The sequence below is a fragment of the Pseudochaenichthys georgianus genome, chromosome 16 (genome assembly GCF_902827115.2).
Source record: "Pseudochaenichthys georgianus chromosome 16, fPseGeo1.2, whole genome shotgun sequence".
In the NCBI taxonomy this organism is placed as follows: Eukaryota; Metazoa; Chordata; class Actinopteri; order Perciformes; family Channichthyidae; genus Pseudochaenichthys; species Pseudochaenichthys georgianus.
Genome location: NC_047518.2, coordinates 16271635 through 16297308, shown reverse-complemented (window position 1 = coordinate 16297308; position 25674 = coordinate 16271635). Strand labels below are relative to the sequence as shown.

The 25674-nt window shown below is 40.7% G+C and overlaps 2 protein-coding genes across 2 annotated transcripts in view; one reads left to right on the top strand and one right to left on the bottom strand.

Annotated features, from left to right (window-relative positions):
- usp45 (ubiquitin specific peptidase 45) overlaps window positions 1–21339 on the bottom strand; it is a 50260-nt gene extending 28921 nt beyond the window's left edge. The window contains exons 1-5 of the mRNA XM_034101964.2: window positions 21040–21339; window positions 19953–20055; window positions 19351–19520; window positions 18821–18921; window positions 18484–18584 (exon numbers count right to left, since the gene is read on the bottom strand). Of these exons, the coding sequence (XP_033957855.1) occupies window positions 18484–18584; window positions 18821–18921; window positions 19351–19520; window positions 19953–20055 (475 nt within the window). The 5' untranslated portion in view covers window positions 21040–21339. The remainder of the gene's footprint in view (window positions 1–18483; window positions 18585–18820; window positions 18922–19350; window positions 19521–19952; window positions 20056–21039) is intronic.
- A 610-nt stretch (window positions 21340–21949) lies between these two features.
- tstd3 (thiosulfate sulfurtransferase like domain containing 3) lies at window positions 21950–25428 on the top strand. The gene is made up of 4 exons (XM_034102453.2): window positions 21950–22225; window positions 23048–23215; window positions 24196–24355; window positions 24820–25428. The coding sequence occupies exons 1-4, from the start codon at window positions 22099–22101 to the stop codon at window positions 24875–24877; spliced, it is 513 nt and encodes a 170-aa protein (XP_033958344.1). The 5' UTR covers window positions 21950–22098; the 3' UTR covers window positions 24878–25428.
- Window positions 25429–25674: the final 246 nt, after the last annotated feature.

The following is a 25674-nucleotide window of genomic DNA, read 5'->3' as shown; positions in this document are numbered from 1 at the left end:
GGCTTTAGGATGAATAAATGACAAGATCAGTATAACATGGTCCTTCTGGTCTGTATGGCAAAACATAACGTAACTTGTATATATGTATAAAGTCAAAAAGTGACAACATGTTGAAATGTGTGATGAGCCAACTAAAATACCTGCATTGTTTCTAACAAGTATGTTTAAAATCAAGAATTAACTCCCAGAGATGATCACTTTTCATTGTGGAAAAGGTGGGGAAAAGGGTTGTTCTATCCCATTATGCAATAAAGAGAAAATTAGTTAGAATTCCTGAACCTTTCCTGCAGAATTTCCACCATTTTACACCATTCCTGCAGCCTCCATGATTTAAAAAGATAGAAACTGCTGTATACTACAATCACAAGTATACACTATATAATCAGAGACACATGGATGGCTTAAAAGTGTACCTAGTTATTCATATTTGATTGATATTGTCTTGGTAGGAATGTCCTTTCATTTTTTTTGGGGAATTATTGTGAGCAGTTAAATATATCTGTCATTTACTGGTTGTGAAAATAAATAATGAGATTTTAGCCCTTTAAATGCAAATCTTGTGTTTCTTTACATATTTTCAAACATTTCCAGAGCGCATTATACAGTTAAAAGAATTTGTTCTACTTTTCCTGAGCTGAAAATCAACTAACTATCAAACTGTACTGCATACGTTGGAGCATCTTTGAATACACCAACATGAGGAGGATGCACAAGCTGCTCCATCGCAAATGGAGCCACATGACATGATAAACGAATATTCAAATGCTTCTTAACTATGTTACAGGACATTACAAGCAAAAAACAAAACAGATATTTGGTGTTGTTCAGAATATGGATACGGTTCTATCATTTTCTTACAATTTCCTTTACTGCAAGGAGATGATGAAGAAATGTTAGTATCTGATAATGGCAGTATCTTATGGTCTTACAAGCTGTAGAGGAAACAACTAAATGCTGGTAAACACAAAAAAGAATTCGGTCCACGAGCACTTCACCCATGTAAGCTAGTCAAGAGAGCAGGCCGGCAGCGAGGTCAGTGTCCTGAACCTGCTTCTGTCTAAACTAAGGAAATTCAATTGAACCGTCGTCAACCATCATAATCATCCTAATAACCTGCACCTTTACTCCTGCTGTTATTCTCCTCAACATTCAATGGCCTTGCCCTTGAACATTTTCAATTCATAGAACCACTCCTTGTGTAACAGATTTTTGGGAAAAAAAGCTATTCAACCTGCAAGCGGTGATAACTCCACTGCTGGCCGCTACCCGGCGAAGCATTTTCCCTCTTCAAGGCCAAGGACATTAGCGGAATGTGAACTGGGGGCTTTTCACTCGTGGCCTGGCAATTTGCATGTTATTCTCCATCAAATTCAACTCAAAAGGAACGAGGGGAAAAGGGCAGCTTTTCTTGTGAAACAGCTTTGAGACGGAAAGAAAAAAGCAGCTACTTGAACACACACACACACGCGCACACACACACGCGCACACACACACATTCAGGTCTGCAGCAGTATTATATTTCTCTTGGCTGCACCAACTGTGTTGCTTTGAATTTACATTGCCTTAACTGAAACATTTTCAATAAGTCTTGTTGTTTTGTGACTACGAAGGGCGAGGTTCAGCTTGTAGGGACGACATCCTTTTGTGGCGCTCCACCCAGAGGTGCTAAAAGCATCTGGCCCTCTTTCCTAACAACATCTGGAGGCCTATTTCCATCTTCAATATGCAGCCATAAGGGAGCCCCCATATGTCATATCACACAATGCATGGAACACAAGTGGTGATGGGGGCAAAGAGTGCAGCACTGATCAGGAAAACATTCTGGAATGGTGTAAGACAGATGTCTCGTGTTTACAGCTGAACAGCTGAGCAAAAAATAAGTAATGGAGAGAATGAACAAGTCTGTAAATGTGTGTCTACTTGTGGTGAGATGATCGGCACAATCAACAGATTTAATTCAACCTGAGTGTAAGAGCTGTTACTTGTGACGAAGCAGAGGAATGAGGAAACTAACTGGGCGGAATGAGGATGCCGATGGACACACTCTGCATCTGGGACCGTCACCCAAGGTAAACAATGTTCAGGGAGCCATCTGGTTAAGACTGGGGAGAGGGAAGGGGGGCAGAATGAGGCAGTGGGTGGAGGGAAGGGTTGCAACGAGCACAAGCATATGGAAAAGCAGATTTTTCCTCTCCCTGCAGCAGTCAGTGAAGGCAAATGTCAGCATGCGCTGCGTCCACGCTTGACTGTGCTGCGCTCGGCACCACCACCTGGCCCTCCTTGCTCAGCCACCGAGTATAGGCAGCAGTGACACTGTGGACCCTCTCCCCAGGGTGGGGGAAAGCATCACAGGGCTCAGGATTGTCCACATGCACGCATATACACCAACACCTCCTGCACTCCCTGCTCTTTTTCACACAAGAGATACAAAAAAAAGTGGGCCTTGTTTTATTTGACAGGGAACAGCAGGAGAGTACTTGCAGAAGAAACAAGAATAAGTTGAAACCTGGTACATGGTTGGACCAAATGTAGTCAATGTGCTGCGTTGTTTCTCGAATAGTAAGTCAAAGTGCCTCTTGTCAACGCCTTGATATTAAAGAAGTAGCATATATGATATGACTAAGCTATATTTGAGTCAAAAAGTTAAAGTATTAATGTTACGAATGCAACAATAAAATCATATTTTTTCCAATAATGTGTTAATGTGTGATTACTTATCAAAACTGTGATGGACCTTTTTCGAAAACTGTGGGTTTTCAAGAGGTATTATCATTATGAAATGGTACTGCTGATACTTCCACCAGCAGGAATGGCTTAAATGCCAGGTAGTCAAAATAAAGTTCTGTCTGTCGTGACATTTAGTACTTTAATTACAATGGTGACTATCGATCAAGCCATGTGAAGTAGCCGGTATCTGTTCCATCTGCAGTATGTATCTAGAGATGATGCCAACTTCAGACTACAATCACGCACAGCAGATCCGCTGCTTGTAAGATTTTTCGGGTTTATAGCTTAAATAGTTTCTATCCGAAGTCCCAGACAACAATAAGCTCCCCTCTAAGAAAAACTCTGAACAGGATTCCCAATCTGTAATTTGTCACGACGGGTTTAGCCCTGTGATTAAAGAGGCAGTCAAAGCCTATATACCCCCCACCTATAATAATGTGTTCTTCTTTCTGATCCCACCTTGTGCCAAAGTTTGCCAAAGGTGTGCCAAGGGAGTCTGGCTTTGATATTCCAAAACATGCGTTTAAAAGGCTTTCGACGCACTTGGCACCTGACTTCTATCTGTCTGTGCCGCTGGGATCACGAAAATAGAGCCTGTTGTGACATCTTGTGCACACGGATCAGCAACTAACAGATGATTTGTGTAGGTATTGGTAAAGGATAAAAACAAACACAAACACAAAGACTGACAGCTGCTGATTCTGAGGACAGGCTGTATGAACATCTGGAACATGTGGCATCATCGATAACCTGATAACTCACACAGTAAACTGCCTTCACATAATACGTTAAACACTCTTTGCTCAACGCCTGGCGACTTTTCGAGTGATATGCGACGCCAAGGATAGCGTTTCTGCCTAGTCAGTTGGCACAACAGCAAAGTCGGCTTAAATTCAAACATTCTAACATTTCAGAAGTAACTAGAGGAAACACTGTTACGCCTAATTTATATGAAATAGCGATTGGGGGAAAAAAGCACTGACAACCAATGGTGTGTTTTCAGTGAAAAACAAATCTTTCAAAAAGCACAGTTTTCTGTTGCACATGTGTTGGGATTGTTTGGACATTTTGTCAAGCATCCAAGCTCATTGAACAAAGAAGCTTTAACAAAAACATATCTTTTCAGGTTTCTTTTACAGCAATGTGTGCTGCTCTACTAAAATTACTCAATGCCATTTTTTAAGTTTCGCAGCCACTTTACCAAAAACAAAGCGCCTGTAAAAATATTTTTTTTATATTTTGAGAGGCCTTTTCACAGCCTTTCTAATCTGGTGCGCAGTTGGACGTAAGGCCGTCATAGAGTATGGCCATTGGGCTTCATGCCTCCATGTTCACTCACAGTGCACTAGTGTGGAGGTTTAAGGCCAGCTCCCTTCATGCAGAGCAGGCAGTCAAGAAGAAGGCCAGGCAACACCAAATGTCTTATTAATTCGCTAATTTGTTGTGACTGCAGGGCATAAAAAAGCCTGTTTCTTTGCCATCTGAGGCCAAGAGAACCCAGTGCTGTGTTACTTACAGACACACAAACAGAGCTTTTGCTACCCACTATCTGGCCTACTTTCATGTGCGGTGGTGGGAATAAAGACAGTATCACCCTTGATTACCTCCATGAAAGCACCACCAGGGGACAAGCATCTTGCTGGCTACTGACTCGGCAGAGCTTAACTGACAGCGAGCTGAGAAGATCAACAACCAGAGGCAGCGGACCAGGTGAATAAAGGTATAGGAATCAAAGAACATGAGAACAGAATACGTCATTAACTCCAGGCAAGGTATGTAAGAGGACAAGTCAATAGAGATATTAATCTTGTAAAAAAGGTATATGTAGTATCTCTGATAAAAAAGACCTCATGTAAAAAAACTAATGTTTGGTTTATATTCAAAAACATTTATACTTTCAGTCATTACATCAAAAGATGCAACACTCATTTATCATTTTTACTTTGATGCATAGATGTACTGCGGAGAAGAAGACATTTAAACTATTAATATATTTGTCTCCAGAGTACATTTCTGAAGTAAATATGGCCACCATCCGCATTACTAAAAACTAGTGGGCTGAAAAATGGTCAAATAAGCAAATGCATATAAATCTTGATATCATTGTTTCCCCCCCATCAACTAGATCAGGGTTCTGCAACCTTTTTGACCAAAAGAGCCATTTTGCTCCTTTTTCCAAAACATTTTTTTGTCTGGAGCCGCAAAACATATTTCATAGTTTGTTGTTGTTATATCAGACAAAAACTACAGTTTTTTTGCATTTATTATGCTATTTATTACATGATATAAAACTGTTAACCTCTAATAAGAAACAAAGAAATCTTATAAGGAGAATTAAAAATAATACACAGGCCTACTTTAAAATAAATTAAACACAGCACTTGGGGAGTCCTCTGCACATTTGAAGGAAAAAAAAATATTATTAAAATGGGCCCACTTTGAAATAAATAAAACATATAGCTGCACCCTAAAAAGAGTTAAAGGTAGGGTAGGTAAGAATGGAGAAACCAGCTCGAGTGCGCTAGAATTTGAAAATACACAACCGGAAAAAATATGCCTCTTCCTTCAGACTTTCTTACAGAGTCCCTCCTCCAACACACACGGACGCGCACATGACCAATGAGGGCACGAGATAAGATTGTGCGGAAGGCTGACAGGCAGGTAGGCCATCCAGTTACTTTAGCCGGGCCGGCTCAGATGATTGGTCGTGCTTTTTACAGCGCTACGGCTTCCAGAGATTACTTTGTGTATGTATTTATTGTCAAAGCATTTAATATATTCATTGCTATCGGGACGTTAAGAGCATTCCATGGAATATAACAAAAAGTGTTTTCTGAAATAAATTACATACCCCATTGAATTATGACTGAAGATCGTCAGCTGTCTTCCTCTCCCGTGTTGTTCCTCGATACGTAAAGGCTTTGACAACTTCTTTCTACATATCAAACATACTGTACCGGTAAGCCAGCATAGTTTGCTGTGAAAGCAGATAACTCTGTCCACTGTAAGGAAATATTTGTATGTATTCATGCAAACTGTGAAGAAGCTTGAAAATGATTTGTGTAGAAAACTGGGCTGGTTTTGGGCCTGCTAACATGTGGTTTTTTGAGGACACAGGAAGAGGGGGAAGGTCAGGAGTTAACATACAGTCATCCCTGATGTGGGGTGTTGATGATAATTTGGGCAGCCAATCACTGGTCTGGAAGGGAGGCGCAGATAACTCCTCCTTGGGTCAGCGAGGGATATAGACAGAAACCCCGCTGTGTTCGGCCTCTCTCTCCTCGTGCTGCTGGGACTGGAGGTCTGGCGGCCTATGGGCAGGAGCCAGGAGTAGGCCAAACTCCTGACATTACACATGATACGATATGGTTGTGTATGGTAATGTATTTGATTGTATTGCATTGTATATTACCATTAAAGTGGATTATTGTTAAACGGTTACTTGTATGTTCTGGGTTTCCTTCCTGTAAGATAATGGCTTGTGTAGGGACGCGAGGAGATTTGGAAATGCGGCCTAATTAACATTTAAATCTCCTAACAAATGGTGATCTCGACGCCGAATAAACATGAGCTGTGGAAGGATTCAGACGACCACACTGGGTCGGGAACAAGCCCTTTTAGACGCCTCGGACAATAGCAGGGCCCTGTGGGATTGTCTGTAGGCGTTTCAGAGTGTTTTTGAAGTTTGAATGGAGTATACAATGCATATTTTTTACCATGTTAGGAAAGTTATATATAACACGTGAACGTTGATCGCCAGGTATAGAGAGTCCTGCGTAACAAGAAATAAAAGCAGTTTGCGTGGATCTCAGGTATTTTAGTCCTGAAGTGGCGTAGGAGCGGTGCAGTTCGTGGGATGTGGGTGTAAGTCTTACACGACGGAACCTGGATGATCGATATTTCAGATCGATCCGCCGTTTATAACTGGGGGTAAATAAGAGTCCAAGACCAAATAAGCGAAAGTGTGAGCGGACTTTTATCTGTTAAATCCTTGGGAGAGAGCGCTAACGTCACCTACATTGTGACGAGACCGGCTCCCGTTTCCCTTGTCTGTAAAAATTAATTTGAAAGGCTGACGTAAACATAACGTTGATCGCAAGGTAGGCAGAGAGTCCTGCGTGACGACATATGTAGCACGTTATCAAGCCGGACAAACTGTACGGGGAATAAATCTGTGTGATTTTTACCTGAATAACCTGTATGAGCATTGTCTGTGGATATCAGACATTGAGTCAGAAGAGTGAAGCTCATTTGTGCTCTGCTGCTGCCATCTAGTGGCTGAAAGGGGGGGAAGCACGTTAATTAAGTCAGATAAATAAAAGCGAAGTCAATATATTGCGTATATTTAAAGAAATGAGCTGTCTGTAGGTTGTCATTGTTGATTAGTAAAGACCTTGTTTTATGTTGGTAAATGTAATGGTACAAAAGACAGGGGTACTTATGCCCGCTTCGGTTTTCAATGTCCGCCATCACGTTAAAACAGAGGATTGGTGGCATTTTCAGTTCATTGCTTGCTTCCACACGCCTTCCCCCTCCTTGTCTCTTTCACGACTATAGTTAATGCATTAGAACGATTGTCAACTTGCCGTGTTTCTAGGAATCGGACTCGCTGTTCCGGAACGGCCTTTCAAAATAAAAGCCAAAGGCCGCTGTTCGCCAGAGAGGCCTTCACAATAAAACAGTAATTAGCTTAACAATATATTTAACTTATATTGCGTCTTTAAATATTGATTTTAATTCATTACAGATCTAACCTGCTTGTAACACAACTTTGATCAAAAATAATAGGATAAGCAAGTGGTTAAAGGGGGTTTCCTGTCTGGCTCATTTGATTTAGAACTGAAGTAAGGGAGAATAGTGTTTTATGAGTCATTCCTCATGGTTTCTGAAGATAAATCATCAGTTTGTCTGGACTTTGATATAGAGATAGGATCATGGTGGAGAAGGAAGACTTTTTTTTTTGGTTTCAAATTAAAGAAGAGTTTAAGGATGAAGTAAGCAGGACTTCAACTGGCCAAAAGACATTTTAAAGTTTAATATTCTTGGTTAGCAAACAAGACATCTGATTATTATGTCACACATGATAATCTTGCTATAGAAACTAGCTTAAAATATTGGAGAAAATATGTAGATGTTCTTTCGTGGTGTGTGGAATATGTGATGCTGGAAACATGTACGTTTTTCAATGTATAGGAGAAAATGGTTTCCTGAAAGAGTTATGTTGGGTAAATATGTAGCAATGGATGAAACAATTTTTAGAGTGAGTTTTTGTAATATCATTTGTAGACATCAATTAGGTTGTTTAGATGGCATTTAACAATTAAGACAGATAGTATGATTACAAAGAGTCAGAGTGGAAAGGGTTGGATTTATTTAACCTCAGTGTGCTAGATTTTTTATAGGTAATGCGTCCCGAGACCTGGACTCCCCTCTGAGTTAGAAAAGGCTACGATCCCGACCCTCCAAGCAGACAAAAGACCTAACCCAACAGGAAACTCCTCCTTCTCCGTCGAACAGACAGAGAACCAGAGCTGAAACGACAACAACAAGACTGCAGCCAGAACTATCTCCACCTGTGGCATCCAGAACCAAACAGCATGCTGACGGGCAGAAATCTACGCTCATCGGTCCCTCAGACGGGACCATGAAGTTCCAAGCTGAGCACAAGAGCAAAGTGTGGGAGATGAGAGCAGAATCCGCCCTCCATAAAAACAGCAGGGAGACTGTAAAGGAGGGGATAAAATGCAAAGCAGTGCAAGATGGGGCATGCAGATGTAACTGGGCCAATGGCTGACAGCGGATGAAGTTACAGCTGATGGACTGAAGAGAACACAGAATCAGAGGAGTTGGCATGGTCGATTAGAAGTGAGGAGGCCGGGGTCACGGCTTGAGAAAACCAGAGGAGGAGAAAAGGAAAACGGGAATGAGTGAGTTTACACATAAACACACTTATTCACAAAACGCACATTTAAAGCATAAATACGTAAAGACAGAAAGATTTATTAAATTAAAAGTAGCAGTAAACTATTAGAGTAAAATGAGAACACACTGAGGGTTAAAGGGGGCCACATGACAAAGTACAACCATATTCTTCAATCTTTTCATCAGGTTAACAAGATATTCTTTGACATTTTTATTCACGTGTGAATAAAGTAGTGGGATAGTTTTAGGAACCACTCTATAAGACAAATCTTTATCTGTATGGATAATGTTAAAGGGAGAGCTGGTGCCAAGCCAGATATAGTATTCCAATCTAAATAATTGATTTCACCATTGTAGCATAGTTATTACCATAGGAAATATGAAATGACTTCTGTTTTTAAATCCTTGATAAAGGAGGGAGGAATGGTTGCATGTTCGGACATCCAGGGTTCCACACACTGCTAAAGAGTTTAACATTGGTTTTTAGGTGGACCAGAATTGATGACATGTGGTTGTTATACCATTGTTATCGTGAACAAAACATAAATAAGGACATAGTATCTGCTTGAAGATGAATGGATTTCATATCCTAGAGGGGATTAGTTATTGTGAAGACTCCACAAGGTATCTACTAATGTATTGTAAAGAACTTGAATTGACTTGATAAATAAGTGAAGATAAGAAGATGTATGGACCATAAATTAGTCAAGTGGTAAATAAAAATAGCGGAAAAGAGGGGAACTATTAAAGGGAAGTGGAAAATCAGTCTAATACACACTGATGAAAAAAGGGGGGGGGGCATGAAGGAAGTATGCACTGGATTTTTATTCGTGTGTGAATTTGGTAGTGTTTTAAATTTGTTACAGTATTGATCAGTTCAAAGGGAGAGTTTTAGTAACAGCTCTATAAGATCAGATAAATATTTATTTATATAGGTCATGTTGAAGGGAAAGCTGGTTCTAAACAAAATATAGTATTTCAATTTTAGGTACTGGTTTCATGTTCAGACACCCAGAGTTCCACGCACTGTGAAAGAGGGTAACATTGTTCTTTAAGTGCACCAGAATTGAAGATAAATTGATAGAATGAGTTATGGAATAAATAGCAGAGCTTTACAGATCCTAGTAATGTTTTGACACAAGATAGTGATGTACACATGTTTCTGAAATAGATCTATTAGTCATTTTAATACTAATTAGGTGTAAATGAACTGCAGTAGTAGTACAATAAGGGAGTGACATTTTTTGGCTAACACTTTTCAGGGAATTTGGGAAAACAGAGATATCTTGAACATTATAGTTGTAATTGTGAATTAATAAATGATGGCGCTCCATATATACAGATTTCTATAGACGGAGGATGCTGGCCTGTGCTGGAACATCTCTGCAGAGCACGACACATGGCCAAAAAGACTGAGACCAACGAACCTTTGACCCTGACAGACAGGGTAACTTGGGAAGGCACTGTCAATGACTGACTCTGAGGTGTACCTGACCAAACCTGACCAAAACCTGACTTTACAACCTGACAGTGTGAGTGTGAGTGTGTGTATGTCTGCACCTGATCAGTGCAACTGCATGATTTAAAACGATGACTAATCAAGCATGTTTTGGACTAACACATTATTTTTGTGTGATAATAATGTGTGAAATGAGAGGTTTCCTAACATTGCACAAAAGGGGAAACCGTTTCTAACCTTCATGATGTTTCACTCCCACAGGAGGTGGCGGTTTGAAGAATGTGAAACTCAAACTATGAAATTTGGAATTCTGTTTCTTTTAGGACTGAATGATGGAGAGAAACACTCTCAAGTGTTTACTGGGGAAAATGTTTGGTATTGTCTTATAATCCATCACCACCTGAAGGTTTTCTTCCCATACAGGTTTTTGTTTACACATGAGAGAATGTGTAAAAAAGGGTAAACTTTACAATGTACATTTTTCATTTAGGGACTGAAAGGAACCTGCTGCCCAACTCCATTGTTCAATCTGACCATTGATTGACAGTTTTAGAATTGACCTGCTCCATATTTGGGGATAAGAGGCTGTTTGGTGAATGTTGACATGTCTCTAGAATTGATTGAGTTATAGCAGGTAACACAGGTAGAGAATCAGTGGCCAAGGGGCTACCAGAGAGATGTAAGTCCAGAATGAAATACTGGAGAGGCTGACCGGTGAGTAATGTGTCAACTAATGTTTCAACAGGTATTAAAGTAACGGAGGTTTGAAATGTAGAAAGAACATATTTACAGTTAAGCTAAAACATAGTAATGTAATGAGACACAATGTAATTTGGACAACATCATGTAACTAGTCTGGTAAAGAAGTAAAAGCCATAGACTTTATTGTTTAGGTCATTATGGGGATATACATTTCATCTACATTTAAAAAGACATTTGATGACAATTGGTGGGAATTCTGTATTCATTTTTTCAGTGGGATAATATCTAAGCACTGACGGGTAGAAGCAGTATCACCAGGAAGCCATTCACTTTGTTAGTATTGTGATTTTGGTTGTTTTTGAATCCATAAGATTAGTGTGTTTCTTTACCAGAAACATTAGCAGTTCAAATCATATTTTTAGATTTTTAATGGGATCTCAGGGATTTCATTTAAAAATAAATACAGATGCTTGTCAGAAATTCAGAGCTATTGAAATATGTTATTTAGTTTACCTAAAGATGTTGGGGTTCTTATTTAGTGGGCACAGTCCAAGATTCTGAAGCAGCACAATTAATTTAGAAAACCTGTGCACACACGTCTGTTGTTTTAAGACACCCCACCAACAGGCTCCAAGTTGCCACGCACTGGTGGGTTAAACAGCCGAGGGCTCCAGAGCCCGGAGCGTAGGCTTGAGGGATTTGTATCAGATTTCTCCACACAGGTTGCTGACGCCGAAAGAGGGACCCGAGACGCAGGAGGCTGACTGTCAACCCCAGGCTCTCCGGCCCCGACCGAGTGACCCAGAGGACATCCCAGGCCGTCCGCCTACAAGGAAAGGGGGACAACTGGTACCACTGTGCGGAGCCAGTGTGCGGCGGGGGAAAACACCTGCGAGGACCCTAGACGACATCAGGACAGATCTGGCTCTCGTCATGGAGGTCGACTCGGATGCTGTCATCAGCGGATTGGAGGAGAAGGACCTCGAGGACATCCATCATCCATCCAGCAGTCGTCCCGGGAGGCATCATCATCGGACCGGAGAAGGAAGATCGGGAGGACATCTATTCAGCATCGACTCGGAAGCCGCCGTCAGCGGATCAGAGGGGACAAAGACACGGCAAGCCAGGATGGCACAGGGGACTCCACTCTCCGCTGAAACAGGAGTGTGTGTTAAGTGCAACAAGACGGTGTATGGAGCCAGCCAGGCCTGCCAAGCTATGGGCAGCCTCTACCATGACAGCTGCTTCACCTGCAGCGCCTGTAGTCGAAGGCTGAGAGGGAAGGCGTTCTACTATGACGCAGGAAGGGTTTTCTGTGAAGAGGACTTTCTGTACTCTGGGTTCCAGCAGTCTGCAGACAAGTGCAACGCAGGTGGACATCTAATCATGGACATGCAGGCTGGCAGGCCCTAGGGAAGTCTTACCGCCCCGGTTGCTTCCGCTGCGTCATCTGCAACGAGAGCCTGGACGGAGTGCCCTTCACTGTGGACACTGAGAATAAAAAGTATGGAGACTCAGCAGACAAGGATGCAGTTTTTTGCAAGTGCCTTGTATAAATTGCACTCTCTTTTTTAAGAGTGCAAAAGAGGGAATTGTAAGGAAATATTTGTATGTATTCATGCAAACTGTGAAGAAGCTTGAAAATGATTTGTGTAGAAAACTGGGCTGGTTTTGGGCCTGCTAACATGTGGTTTTTTGAGGACACAGGAAGAGGGGGAAGGTCAGGAGTTAACATACAGTCATCCCTGATGTGGGGTGTTGATGATAATTTGGGCAGCCAATCACTGGTCTGGAAGGGAGGCGCAGATAACTCCTCCTTGGGTCAGCGAGGGATATAGATAGAAACCCCGCTGTGTTCGGCCTCTCTCTCCTCGTGCTGCTGGGACTGGAGGTCTGGCGACCTATGGGCAGGAGCCAGGAGTAGGCCAAACTCCTGACATTACACATGATACGATATGGTTGTGTATGGTAATGTATTTGATTGTATTGCATTGTATATTACCATTAAAGTGGATTATTGTTAAACGGTTACTTGTATGTTCTGGGTTTCCTTCCTGTAAGATAATGGCTTGTGTAGGGACGCGAGGAGATTTGGAAATGCGGCCTAATTAACATTTAAATCTCCTAACACCACGCAGAATTAAATCCTGTGTTCCTCCGGTACTTTTCTTTGATTTATCCATAGTTCGCTCATCGAGCCGGGGGTCAGGTTATTCACCTCCAAGAAAAGGCGCTCGCGCGGGACCGTAGCAGGATGTGACGCATATTTTAGTTGACCTAATTAAAACCGTTTTGTTTTTTATTTATGTGTCACGGTATCACCTTAAAATACAAGATACGAAACATTTTCAACCATGCAACAAAATATAAATAGTCCTACAAATACTTTTATTTTCTTCTTATTTTTGTCTAAGCTCAAGGGAGCCAGAGCAGAGGGCTCAGGGCCGCATGCGGCTTAAAGGGCCGCGGGTTGCCGACCCCTGAACTAGATGATGCATTATTTATCTGTAGTTGTGATACTTATTATAAGTATCATAACTACATGCTATAGTTATTTTTATTAAACAATCATAAATCAGGTAACTATTATTAATAATAAGGAATCCTTTATGGAGCTATATCAGGGTCATAAGTTATTATGACCAGTGTTGGGTGTAACGGAGTTACAGTAATATATTACTTTTTGCTGTAACGAAGTAATGTAACGCATTACTAATGAAATGTGGGTAATATATTACCCGTTACAATGCTCAGTAACGCAGTTACAACACATTTCAACCCGAAATTAAATGGTGTTTAGTTTTTTAAGAATGTACTAACATAGCGAGACATTATATTACATTATTACATTGCATTTAGCTGACGCTTTTATCCAAAGCGACTTACAATAAGTACATTCGACCAGGAAGACACAACCTTGAAGAAAACAGAATCATATAAGTACATCAGGTTTCATAGAGCCAAGCATTTCAAGTGCTACTCAACTGGCTATAGATAAGCCAGTCCTTTATTAGATATAAGTGCTCTGTTAGCAGTTCTTTGTTAGTAATTCTATCGCTCGAAGTGGAGTCGAAAGAGATGAGTTTTCAGTCTGCGCCGGAAGGTGTGATCCATTCGCAGCATGGTACACAAGTACCAGTGTCTTGAAGTTAATTCTAGCAGTTACCGGAAGCCATCGGAGACATTCCGACACCAGAGACTAATTGTGCGGGTAGATTAGTAAACCTGGTGTTTACCCTTCAGGCTTTGCGTCGGGATCTTCGGGACAGTTGAAAGTTATGCACCCTCTATTCAAAAAAGAGAACGGAGCGAAAAATACAAACAACAAATTGTGTCAGGTGCGCGTGACCTGCTCCGCTGCGCGTGCATCATTTCCAAAGTGCTTCCACAGCAGTGACACACATCTGTGGATAATCATTTATACGACAATGGTTAAAGCAACCATCACTAAACGCCAGCAACACTGCATCTACTGCAGACAGAAGCAACAGGTCAGATGGGGACATCACGTGACCCTCTGTTGTGGACACTAGCTTACTCCCGCCTGACTGGCCGCCCTCGCCCCCGGAGCAGCAGTGTTCGTCGCCCCAAACTACGCCGCCCCTCTGCGGCCCGCAGGTGCCAGGATACCACGGCAAAACAGAGCCTGCCCAGGTATATCTAAACAAGTACCCGCCTGTACAGTGGGGTAAGGCGGTCATCTTTCAGCTCGTGGTATACACATAGACAATGGCTAGAATATTCATGTAAAATAGAGCCATATTCTGCCATGCCTAGAAATGTTGGGTCAAACATAATGCATACAGTAGCACAGATGCCTTCACCACGAATGGCTACAAAAAGATCTCATATCCCAAGCTTATCAACGAGCTAATGTTGCAGCTGAAATGTTCTCCAGGGCACAAAGTCAACCTCACACGATGATGATGTACCAGTTTTCAAGCACAGTAAATATTCTCTTCCCAGAGTATATGATGGGACCAAAGTGATTATTTAATACATGGTTTTAATAATACTTTTGCTTTTCAATGTTCAAACCATGAGCTGGTTCAAATAATATTTGCCTTGATTTACAATATGTTCTCATTTCTTTTATCAGTACAGCTTTGAAGCTGTTGTGCTTTTCTTTGCCACAGTCCACTTTGGACTACATGAGATATTTCAGGATTGCACTTTTAACTCACTTGAAATGTTCTCACTTGCTTGGTTTCAAAACATAACAAAGGCCATAATCTGTTCATTGGGACCATCAATGCTGTTTGTCATTGCTGTTGCCGGCCACTATTGCTCATGTAAACCTGCTACTGCTGCGCCCCCTGTAACCTCAGAGGCACCCTGAGTCATGTTGTTCTGGAACCGGGCCTGCACACGGCCATACTAAACACACTACAGAGCCCATTCCGTGTCCTGTTAGTGTTTACTTCCTGTCTGCCTTCTTCTGGTGATTTATCTGACGTCCAGCGCTCCGTCTTTTAACCTCTTTTCCTTTCTCTCTCTTGATCCTCCTTAGCAACCTTCATTATAGTCCTTGACAGTGGTCTGTACTGTATTAACAACGTGTCACATGTTAAGAATTTACAATCAGAATCGAGTATTCAACTAACCCGTGTAATACAAGTTGTTAGTAGCCTGAAGGGCCTACACAGTTGTTATGCTATACCACATCGCCCTTCACTGGATGTATAATGAGCTGCACTAAACTACATTTGAGCATTTAAAATACCTAGCCATTCTTTTAAGGTTATTTTGGTGAAAGTAACTAAAAAGTAACTAAAAAGTAGTGTAACTCATTACATTTCAGAGACAGTAATATTGTAATGTAACTTATTACTTTCAAAAGACACTAATAAGTAATATATTACATTTTGGAAGTAACTTGCCCAACACTGATTATGACCCTGTGATACACACTGGTTAACACTTCACTTTTAAAATAGACATACAGCACTGCCTAACAGTCAAGATTTACATAACAGAATGTTTTAGCTGTGAAATTAATGATACAGTACCAATAACAATCGCTACCATAAAACACCGAATTGAGTTCAATGACAAAAAGTCTTTGGTGCCTATCAGAACCAACATTTTAATTTGCTCCACAAAGCCTCCCCAGCTGTCTGCGTAACAAGCTGGATCCTAGCTCCCTGAGGTCAACTCGCTTTTTACTGGGACTCTGGCACTTGAGCTGAAAGCCTTGATGGTGAGGGAGCACAGTTAATCGACTTTCTTTCTACCCTGAGCTGTTGTTGTACAAAATTATTATAGATTCTTAAAAAAAAAGATCCTTGCCGGGGCTCTTTTGTGCGTACAACAGCGGCAGCTACCGAAAACATGGCCTTCATACTGAAATGCAATTTCACAAGCTCCTCGACAGACAACGACCGCCTTTTTTGCCGCAACAATGGCCGCCCGCTTCCATACCAATTTGGCCGACCGGTGTGGAACAATAGGGCGGCAGCAGAGGTGACAGGTAATTTAAAAGGGTCAAAGGGGAAGCTGTAGGAAGCGACTGTCCAGCTCGATTCCCACCATCGTGGATCACAGGTAGCAGGACAGATATACTAACATAGAAAACCCTTCTTTGTAGGTTAGGCTTTAAAATACAACATATTGTAATAAAGAAACAGCATAATTCAGAGCAGAATTATTAGTAATGCGTGAATTTAACTTGAATGAATATGTTTGATATTCAATTTATTGTACTTTGAGGTCCTGTCCTTAAAACGCTGCTCTGTGCTTTGGTGTAGCCTCTAAAAACACAACATACTCAAAGAATGTGCAAATTCCTCAGGTTTGCAATGTACTTCACAAATAAAAGATTCTGTTTCAGGAACAGCATGTGCTCTCTGTTGCGAAGAACACATTATTTCATTAAAATTCACCTTGTTCTGACTCTTTCTGAAACATAAAACCGTTTGTAGAAGCTACCAAAAAAAAGGTGTAAAACAGATCGAAAGAAAAAATGTATTTGCTTGAGTTGAATGATGTTTTCCACAGTCTGTGTGTGTCCGCTGAGAGTTAGTGCGCTCCAGCTGTTAGGATCCAGTCGAACTGACTTGTTGAGGACCCTGGCTCCCACTAGTGCAGCACACAGGCCCAGAGGTGGTGAGACACAGAGCGGCACGGCGGAGGAGGCGAGGGACGGAAACAGATAGTGATGGAAAGACAAAAGAACGTCAGAGCAGTGGCTGCTGAACCCCGCGCAGCTGCTCTTGTTCTTCAGGGAACCCAGCCGGGAAGCATCGCTCAGGCGCCTTAATTCCGCTAATGTGTGCAGTGATGCAGTGTGCAGGGTGGGGGTGGATTGCTGTGGCATTAATCCCACAAACTCTAAATATGTGGCTGAGAGACTGATTGGGGACCAGCCTCACTGGCCACTGGGCTGAGCTGAGGCGGTCAGTGGGACTGAGAGTGGCGATGCCCACCACCCTGATCAGCTACAGCCTGTTAGGAGGCCTCTCAACATGCCAGTACAACGTAAGGGAAGAGCAGGGAGGCAGGAACAGAAGGTGTGGGAGTGTGTAAGTATGGAAAGGGGTCGAGGGGCGGGGGTAGAATATCTATATGGTTGACTGACCTGGCAAGGATGGCTCAGGTGGCCTGAGTGAAGTGAGAGGACATAATCTAATAGTAGGCAGACAGGCTGTCAAATATGAATATGAATGCAACCTGCTGCAACACAACTCAAATACTTTTTTAAGTGAATTTCTTCACTTGATCTCACTGTGAACAAGTACAGAATATGAAATGTATTTCAAATGTTTTTCTTTTTACTTTTTTTATGACAGTTACTCAGTTCCCTTATGGCCAAGATGCTAACATGGTGGACAAAACTACAACTAGGAACTCACAATTATATTTGATCATATTCCTATTGTAATTTTCTTCCATTCATCTTTCATTTTATTTCACATATATTGTACATATTTAGTATATTTGTCCTACTTTTATTTGCACATTTCTTTTAGTCTATATTTAGTTTCTTGTTTTTCGTAGTTATTATAATTTAATTTCCTATTGCTAGGTTTATGTTATGCATCATGGCACCAAAGCAAATTTCATTTAGGTGAAAGCCGAAGCAATAAACCGCGTTCTGTTGCCCATGTTATACCCATAAGAAGGCATTAAAGAAAAACTGCAAGTCCTCAGCATAAAGAGAAGTATCCATTCATAAGAAATAACACCCCTATTACCGGGGGTTCACACTGCAATATTCCCTCATAACACACATGTTAGCTGCCTCTATACTGAGAATGACAGGTAAGATCCAAGGATTCAGATGACCACTACCACCAGGGGGAGCATGTGTACTGCAGTCAGATGGGTGGATCACTGACAGTAAAACATTTGAAACTATATGACCAGTTATTTCCATTCCTTTCATTCATATTCCATTCATAGTCAGCTAGACAGTCATTGTGCTCTGGTGCACAGGCACTGCAGACACATATTATACAAAATGATGTACCATTATCTCAATAATCTCAACATGAGTACCGGTACAGGTTGTCCGTGTCAGAGGCCACTCGTTTTCTACTTTGACTGACAAGGTTGTTTAAATTAAAAACACTTTTGATTACATCCCTGAAGAGAAGATGCATTATCTGTAACCAAAGCTTTCATCAGTAAAGGGCTAGACCTCCAGGATTTTGCCGTGTTGAGGAACACATTACCTGATGTAGCCTTGACGGAGTGCTTTTGTAAAAAGTCCAGCGTCTGAGCCAAAGCCTTCTTGTTGCAGTGAGTGGAGAGCTCCTCATTACATTCATAACACCTGACACAATGAGACAAACAGGAATTTAAGTATCTAAGGTTTCTGTAAAATATAATATGGTAAATGATATATAGGTCTGGAAATATGTATAGAAAACACAATGCCATTTTCTTTTAATGTAAAGCCAAAGATGGAGGCATCTTGACGTGTGTCATAGCAAGGTTACACACATTGGCCGTGTGTATAGGCTTGTTTTTTTATAAAGTTGACAATAAATGCAGTTTGAGGTTTCTCACCAGGCCTTCCACGTGCTCAGGCTGATGGTGATGCAGTGAGACTCCGGATTGAAAGCTTGGTGGTGCTTTTCAGAGTGCTGGACCCCAGACTGGTTACAGCCCTGTAAGAAAGAACATTTTACTTTGTTTAAAGATAAAAATCTTTGTTAACAAGTTTATCATATATTCTCAGACAAAATAAGAAAACTACTTCCATTAAGGTTCATGTACAGCATGCAATTTAAAAAAAAAAGGCAGCACTAGGGACATTTGGCACATTTCACACGTTGCAAAACAATTTAATCTTTGTCCACAGGGATCATTTAAAAATGTGCATTGAGCTGTCAACAACGGAGCAGACATACTTGTGTTTGCACGCGCTACTGCAACAGTCTGGTTCAACAAGCACATTTTGTCGTCCTGTCATAATGGACTTAATATTTATTACTTTAAAGCCTTAATCTGGAGATACCAATGACGCACCAATGTCATTGTGCAGCCCGAGTTTGCACTGATTACTATTGAAAAATACAATTACAAATATTTGTTACCTGGAAGCCACACTTTAAGCACACAAGGATGTCATGGGATGCTGCTGGCTCTTCATCGATCATGGTCCTCTCCTTTAGGCACTCAGAGCACACCACCCACACGTTGGAGAGCACCGACTTCTTCACTGAGCTCAGGTCCACTGCTTTACTCACATGCTGGCATGTCAACCCTGGTTTAAAACAAAATATGCTGTAATGACACATTTACCCTTTCAAATGTAGCTTTAAAAAAAACTTTTAGGAAAATGGTACAATTCTCAGTGATTATGTTTTGAAAGGGGGACGATGTGCACAGCACCTACAATGAATAACATGTGATGGGACATCCCCACAAAATCAGAAAGACAAGTACCTTAATTAAATCCATTGTAAGGTACACATGCCATTATGGGTATTTATACAGATTGTTGTCCTGCTGGTTTTTTTTAAACGATTGCAGTTTAGTTGAAACCAATGCTGTGTTTAAATACTCTAATTAGTAGAGGGCAGGGGATTAATATACTTGGTAAATGTTTTAATAAACTTGGTGAACATTTTTACAAAAGTAAATATACAGCCCCAATGTCAACAGTCTGGTGCACTGTGCTGTTTCAGTGACTTACCGCTGACTTCATCTGATGACTCCTCATCTCGAGGTTTCCTCGGTTTATTAGTCCGCTTAGTCATATCGGCGGCTTTCAAAGAGAAGGGGTCCTTTAGCCGCATCTGAATAAAAAAATGAATGGGCAAACATAGGTGTTGCTTTACGTAAACAAACTATCTTAACATGTGTTTCAACAAAAGTACTTGAATGTAGCAACACTTGCACAAGGCTATAACTACCATGATAATTGTACTTATTGGAGCACACAATATATTCAAAGCTAGCTAGAAGGCAATCAAAAATACATGTACATTAACATGATTATGGTTGCCTTTTGCACTTGGCACAGTAGATCTAAAATGAATCAGTGGTTGCAAGCCAACCTAATGTGTTGTTTTGAGGGTGTTTACTTGGCACCTGATTAAATCTGATCTCTTTTAATGCATAGTCCTGACTTTTAAGAAACTCAATTTCAAAATGTATAAAATGTCAATGTAACCAATTACTTTCTTAGCTCTATCTCCTAATGACATCAACAGATATTTCTATTTTCCTTGTTGATTAACTGCTGACATGTTTAGTTCATGCTGGTTTTAGGGGTTTTACACCCTCGGTTTGACTGGTTAAACACTTCAGGTGGAGTGGATGACTTTGCCTGATAAGAATATGCCACTGTTTGGACCTTATAATTATATAGTAGGTAATAAGTCTAAGATAGATATCCAAAAAAATCGTCCTCAAATGTTAGGGTCTGTTTAAAACTGTTTATACACTGTCATTCCTAAATACATTGTAGCACCCCAAAGCACCCTTCAAAAATCACTTATCCCTAGCCACATTACTATTTCAAAACCATTGTTTACTAAAGCCAAAACAACTAAATATGCAACTGTCCAAATAGTTCATAGTACGTCACTAAGAATAAATATAGCTAGCCAAATAAAATATGATACCATGTTAAGAGATAACAAACGTTACATAGTAGTGTCTGGTTATGAAGCCCCAAGCAGTCTCGATAGTCCAATTGAGATTAGCATGAGAGGACCTACATTGAAACAATAAATAACTTCCCCACAGTTGTATTTGGTAAAGCTGTATGAACTCACCTCTTAATATTAGCTCCTATGTTGACTGTGTTAGCTAACCTGAAGCCAACAGTGAGATGTCAACTCTTCCTGGCTAGCAAACAGGCTAGCTACATTAGCTTGTCAGAATAAATACAACATTAACACGTGTGTTTTATCCAACAATAAACGGAGATGTTAAGACATGTCAGTGCAAACTACAGAGCACCGATAATAACAGCATAATTTTCTTAATAATTGTTCGTGTTGGCCTTTGACTCTCTAAAACTGTGTAAGCTTTCGGTTGCATCAACTGGCAGTCCTAGTCAACATGTGACGCACTACGGCAACTCAGCTTGGCCTAATGCTGCATTCACGTTCAATGGGAAATGTCTTAGAAAAAGGCAAAGCGTACCAGTTTCTGAGGCATTCAGGAGCCTTTCCAACGTTTTAAAACCATGGAACTATGGGGATTGGTTTGTTCGTATGTTCTATTTAAAGACACCGGTTTTGGTGTCCTTATGTGTCGTACTATAAGTGCAAACTGAATTATTATGTCATGTATTTCTGTTTATTTTATGTGAAATTAGTGGTATCTTCAAAACTCATTGTTAAATTAGTGTTCAGAAAAAAAGCCATGCATGCCCCTAAAACCGGCATAGGCTATGCAATGATGGAAGTATCATGATAACTCTTGATATTAAATAAATTGACCTATGTGGAGAGAGCTCTGCCGGATTTCATAAGACCATATGCATTATTTAATATATTATCTCTTCGATCAAACTTTGGTGCAAAAGTGATTGCCCCTTAGAGAACATAGCACTGACGTGTGTTGGTAATGGTTTGACTTTTGATATATTAGGTACAATAACTTTGATAAGTGCAGTTTATGAGAGGCCAGAGCCGTTTACTCTGGGAGAGGGTATTTTAGACCTTGAAGGGATCCGTATCCGTACTTCTGCGCATGCGCATGTCCTTGTTGGCAGGGTGAGCCGTTAGAATTGTAGTAGCTGTAGCTCGCTGTGTAATTGCGAAATTAGGGTTTTATGTTGACGAAGTGTTAATATAAAGTGTAAACCAGGGTGTAACTGTTCACTCATGGCTCTCAGAAGGTGTTGGAGGTTTGCAGCAGTTGTTCCGAGGCTGTTATGGAACAGTACCGTCCTGCCTGGAGGACGAAGCTCTGTGTCCAACCTTGTCAACAACACTCACCACGATTGCAAACGTGAGCTTTACATTATATTATTATTATTATTATTATTACTACATTAACGGTGTACAATTTCCAAACAAGTTCTCCCGTATCTAGGCTACACTCCATTTAAATGTCAGCTGGTTGGCTCGTGACTCACTATAATGTTATGAAAATGTTCATGCTGTCTGTTTTGCTCAATGGTGCAATGTTATGAAGTACATTTACTCATACTATTCCAAAGTTCATTTTGGAGGTACTTGCATTTAACTGAGCCTTTTTCTACTTTAAACGTATTACTCAACTACGTTTTTGAAGTTAGTTACTAAACAGATGCAGTCATTATTTACAAAACATAAATCAATTATTAAACATTGCAATATAATGTAAGGTTAATATATGGAGGAGCAATATAGATAAAAGGAGGCGTGTGGCGCAGTGGATAGATACTTGGTGTGGATCACAGGTTCAAACCCCACTGCAGTCAGCATGTCGTTGGGCAAGACACTTCACCCCAAATTGTTCCTGTGGGGATTGTCCTCAGTATTGAGTATGTAAGTCGCTTTGGATAAAAGCGTATAACAAGTAACATGTAATGTAATTAAAATTAGCTTTACCATCAATGAGGAACACATTTTTGCATCATAATCCAGTAGTTTAATATATAAGATTATGAAATTGGCTATTGCCTATAATGAGTACTTTTAGTTTTGGTAATTTAAGTACATATTTTGATATCAACACTTTTGTACTTGTAGGACTTTGAAGCAGGACTTTTACTTGTAAGAGTATTTTCAAAAGTTGATATTGCCTCTTTCACTAAAGTGCTTCTTCCACCTCTGGTTTTGCTTTCAGACACAGAGTTGCTGCTCCGCGGGTTCAGTTCAGCGCCACCGAGCACAGATGTGAGTTATGAGCAGCTGAAGCAGCTCCTGTCTTGCAGGAAGGCTGTGGTAATAGATGTGAGGGAGCCATGGGAGCTCAGGGAGTATGGCTCCATCCCCGGGTCAATTAACGTCCCCCGTGAGTGTTACACTTCCTAAAATAATCAGAAAATGTGTGTTAGGTTGGCATGAATATAACGTCAGATCCAATCCCTACTCCTCCAGGTGGCTTCCCCACACTTCAAAATGCAGTGATAGCTCATAATCTGTGTGCATAAATAGATGCACTTTATGCTGGCAAGTAGTTAAAGTAGTTGGTATATGATTATTCTAAGACCCACATCCAAGCACAAATTATAACAATAACAGCCCTGTCTATAAAATGGACTTTTATTAATCCCTCGTGGGGAAATTGTTTCTCTGCATTTGACCCATCCTAGTGTTAGAAGCTAACACTAGCCATGCTGCCATTTTGAACGGCGCCCGGGGAGCAGTGTGGGGAACGGTGCCTTGCTCAGGGACACCTCGGTAGCACTTGGTCTTGCCGGGACTTGAACTGGTGACCTTCCAGTTGCCAAGCCAAGTCCCTATCGACTTCGATAAGTATTATGGAGTGTGCACTGTTACTTTGCGAGTTCACCTTGTCGTTGAGCAAGGCACATGTATAGTAGCTTTCCACTCCTCCTAATACATGGGTGGGTTACATACAGACTCTACATTTCAGTGTGCAGTGCTGTGTACTCCCCCTTGGGAGTCCCATCCCCTACAGTAGGTTGAGAACCACTGTGTTACTGGTATGTTATCAGGGGTCATTAAAAATGTCCTAAATCATCACACAAAACATTTATACATCAGCACGCACACCCAGGGCTCTGTTGTAGCTGCTTGGTTTCCTCAGTCTCAGTTTATAATAGCAGGCCCTTAATTAAGGAAACATAATATGGAAAGACAATACTACATTCCCAGTTTAGAAGTCTACTTAAAAACGTTCCTAATGGTTGACATTCTGATTTGACTCACAATTGTTCCCAGACCCATTAAGTTTGGTTTTACCTAATAACATATATTTAAAGTACTACTTCTAATACTACATTTGTATGTACTGGTTTGATTTTGCAGTGGCACAGGTGGGGAATGCCCTCCAGCTGGATGCAGAAGAGTTCAATGAAAAGTACGGAGGTGAAATGCCCCAGCAGACGGATAACATCGTGTTCACCTGTCTGGCAGGGATCAGGAGCAAAAACGCCCTAGACACAGCCACCTCCCTGGGATACAAAGAGTGAGACATGTTTCCCTGCCATAAAGATAATGACTTCTCACCTCATCGTTTAATTAATAAATTACCAAAGTATTCTAGTCATGTACAACGAATAAGGTTTATTGTTTCTTGTTAAAACAATTTGTTTATCACAGGCAAAGGCTAGTGTACCAGTCAAATGTTATGGCTAAGTTCATATCTGACATTTCATAGTGAGCCAGTGATAAGTCTCACCAACGTGAGGTTACTGACCTGTGCGTGAGGACAACCCATCATGCAATGCTCTTTTCATAGAGTGCCAGTGTCTGACTGTAAAGAAGGGGAAAAAGGGTAATTAGCTCAAAATGCTACCAATATATGCCTTTTTAAATGCAGCATAATACAATGTTGATCCAGAAAAAGTAAAACTAGTGCAGTTTTATTTTTGAGTCACCTGTGTTTATGCAACATTTCATTCACTTTCTTCCCTTTTCTCTCCCTTTCAGTGTTCATAATTACCTGGGTGGATGGCAAGACTGGTCGAAAAATGAGCAGCAGGACTGATCTGAGGATAAAGAAAAAGAAATATATTTAAAGCCTTTACTCAAGATCTGACTGGCAAGTGAGAGTGCGTAACGAGGAGGGATTTTAAAAGGTTCCTTATTTTTTAAGTTGTTCTTAAGAGCCAGTTCTAAAAAGAACATCTTGTCTGTGAATCCCAAAGACTGAAATAGGAGGGCCCAGAACACTTCTCTGCTGCTGATTGTATTAAAAAATACTGCAATGTCACTTGAAGTTACTTGTACATTAATTAATGTATCTTTTAAAACTGATAACAACTTTTAAATAGACACATATATCACCATTGATTGTTGTAAACCATACTACAATCATGAATATACGATGAATAGAGATTTTGTTTCCAGACTATGCAAATGACTACTCCACTGTGTATGATTGTAAAATACAATGAAGCCATCCATGTCATAATACAGATAGTTCAGCATTTCGGATCATGTGTTTTAAATATTAAATATTTTGTTTGTCATAGATGCATCTGCAGTTGTTGCCAAACTCATTCAATAAATACTATTATAATTTTTGATTAACACTGATATTCGGAGTGTGTTTTGTATTTTTTTTTTTACAATTTATAAATGGAGGAAGAAGTTATTTTTAGGGGGCTTTTCCCTTTTCTGTAGTGTGTTACATGGATTTGTGTGCATGTAAATGGTCTGCCAAGGCTAACATCACAAAGTTCTCTCCAGTGGGAGTTTCTCTCCCACAAACTCCCCCCATGCCTGAAACGCCTCCATTGGACTCCTTTGTTTACTCCACCAACATAGTGACATCACTACGCA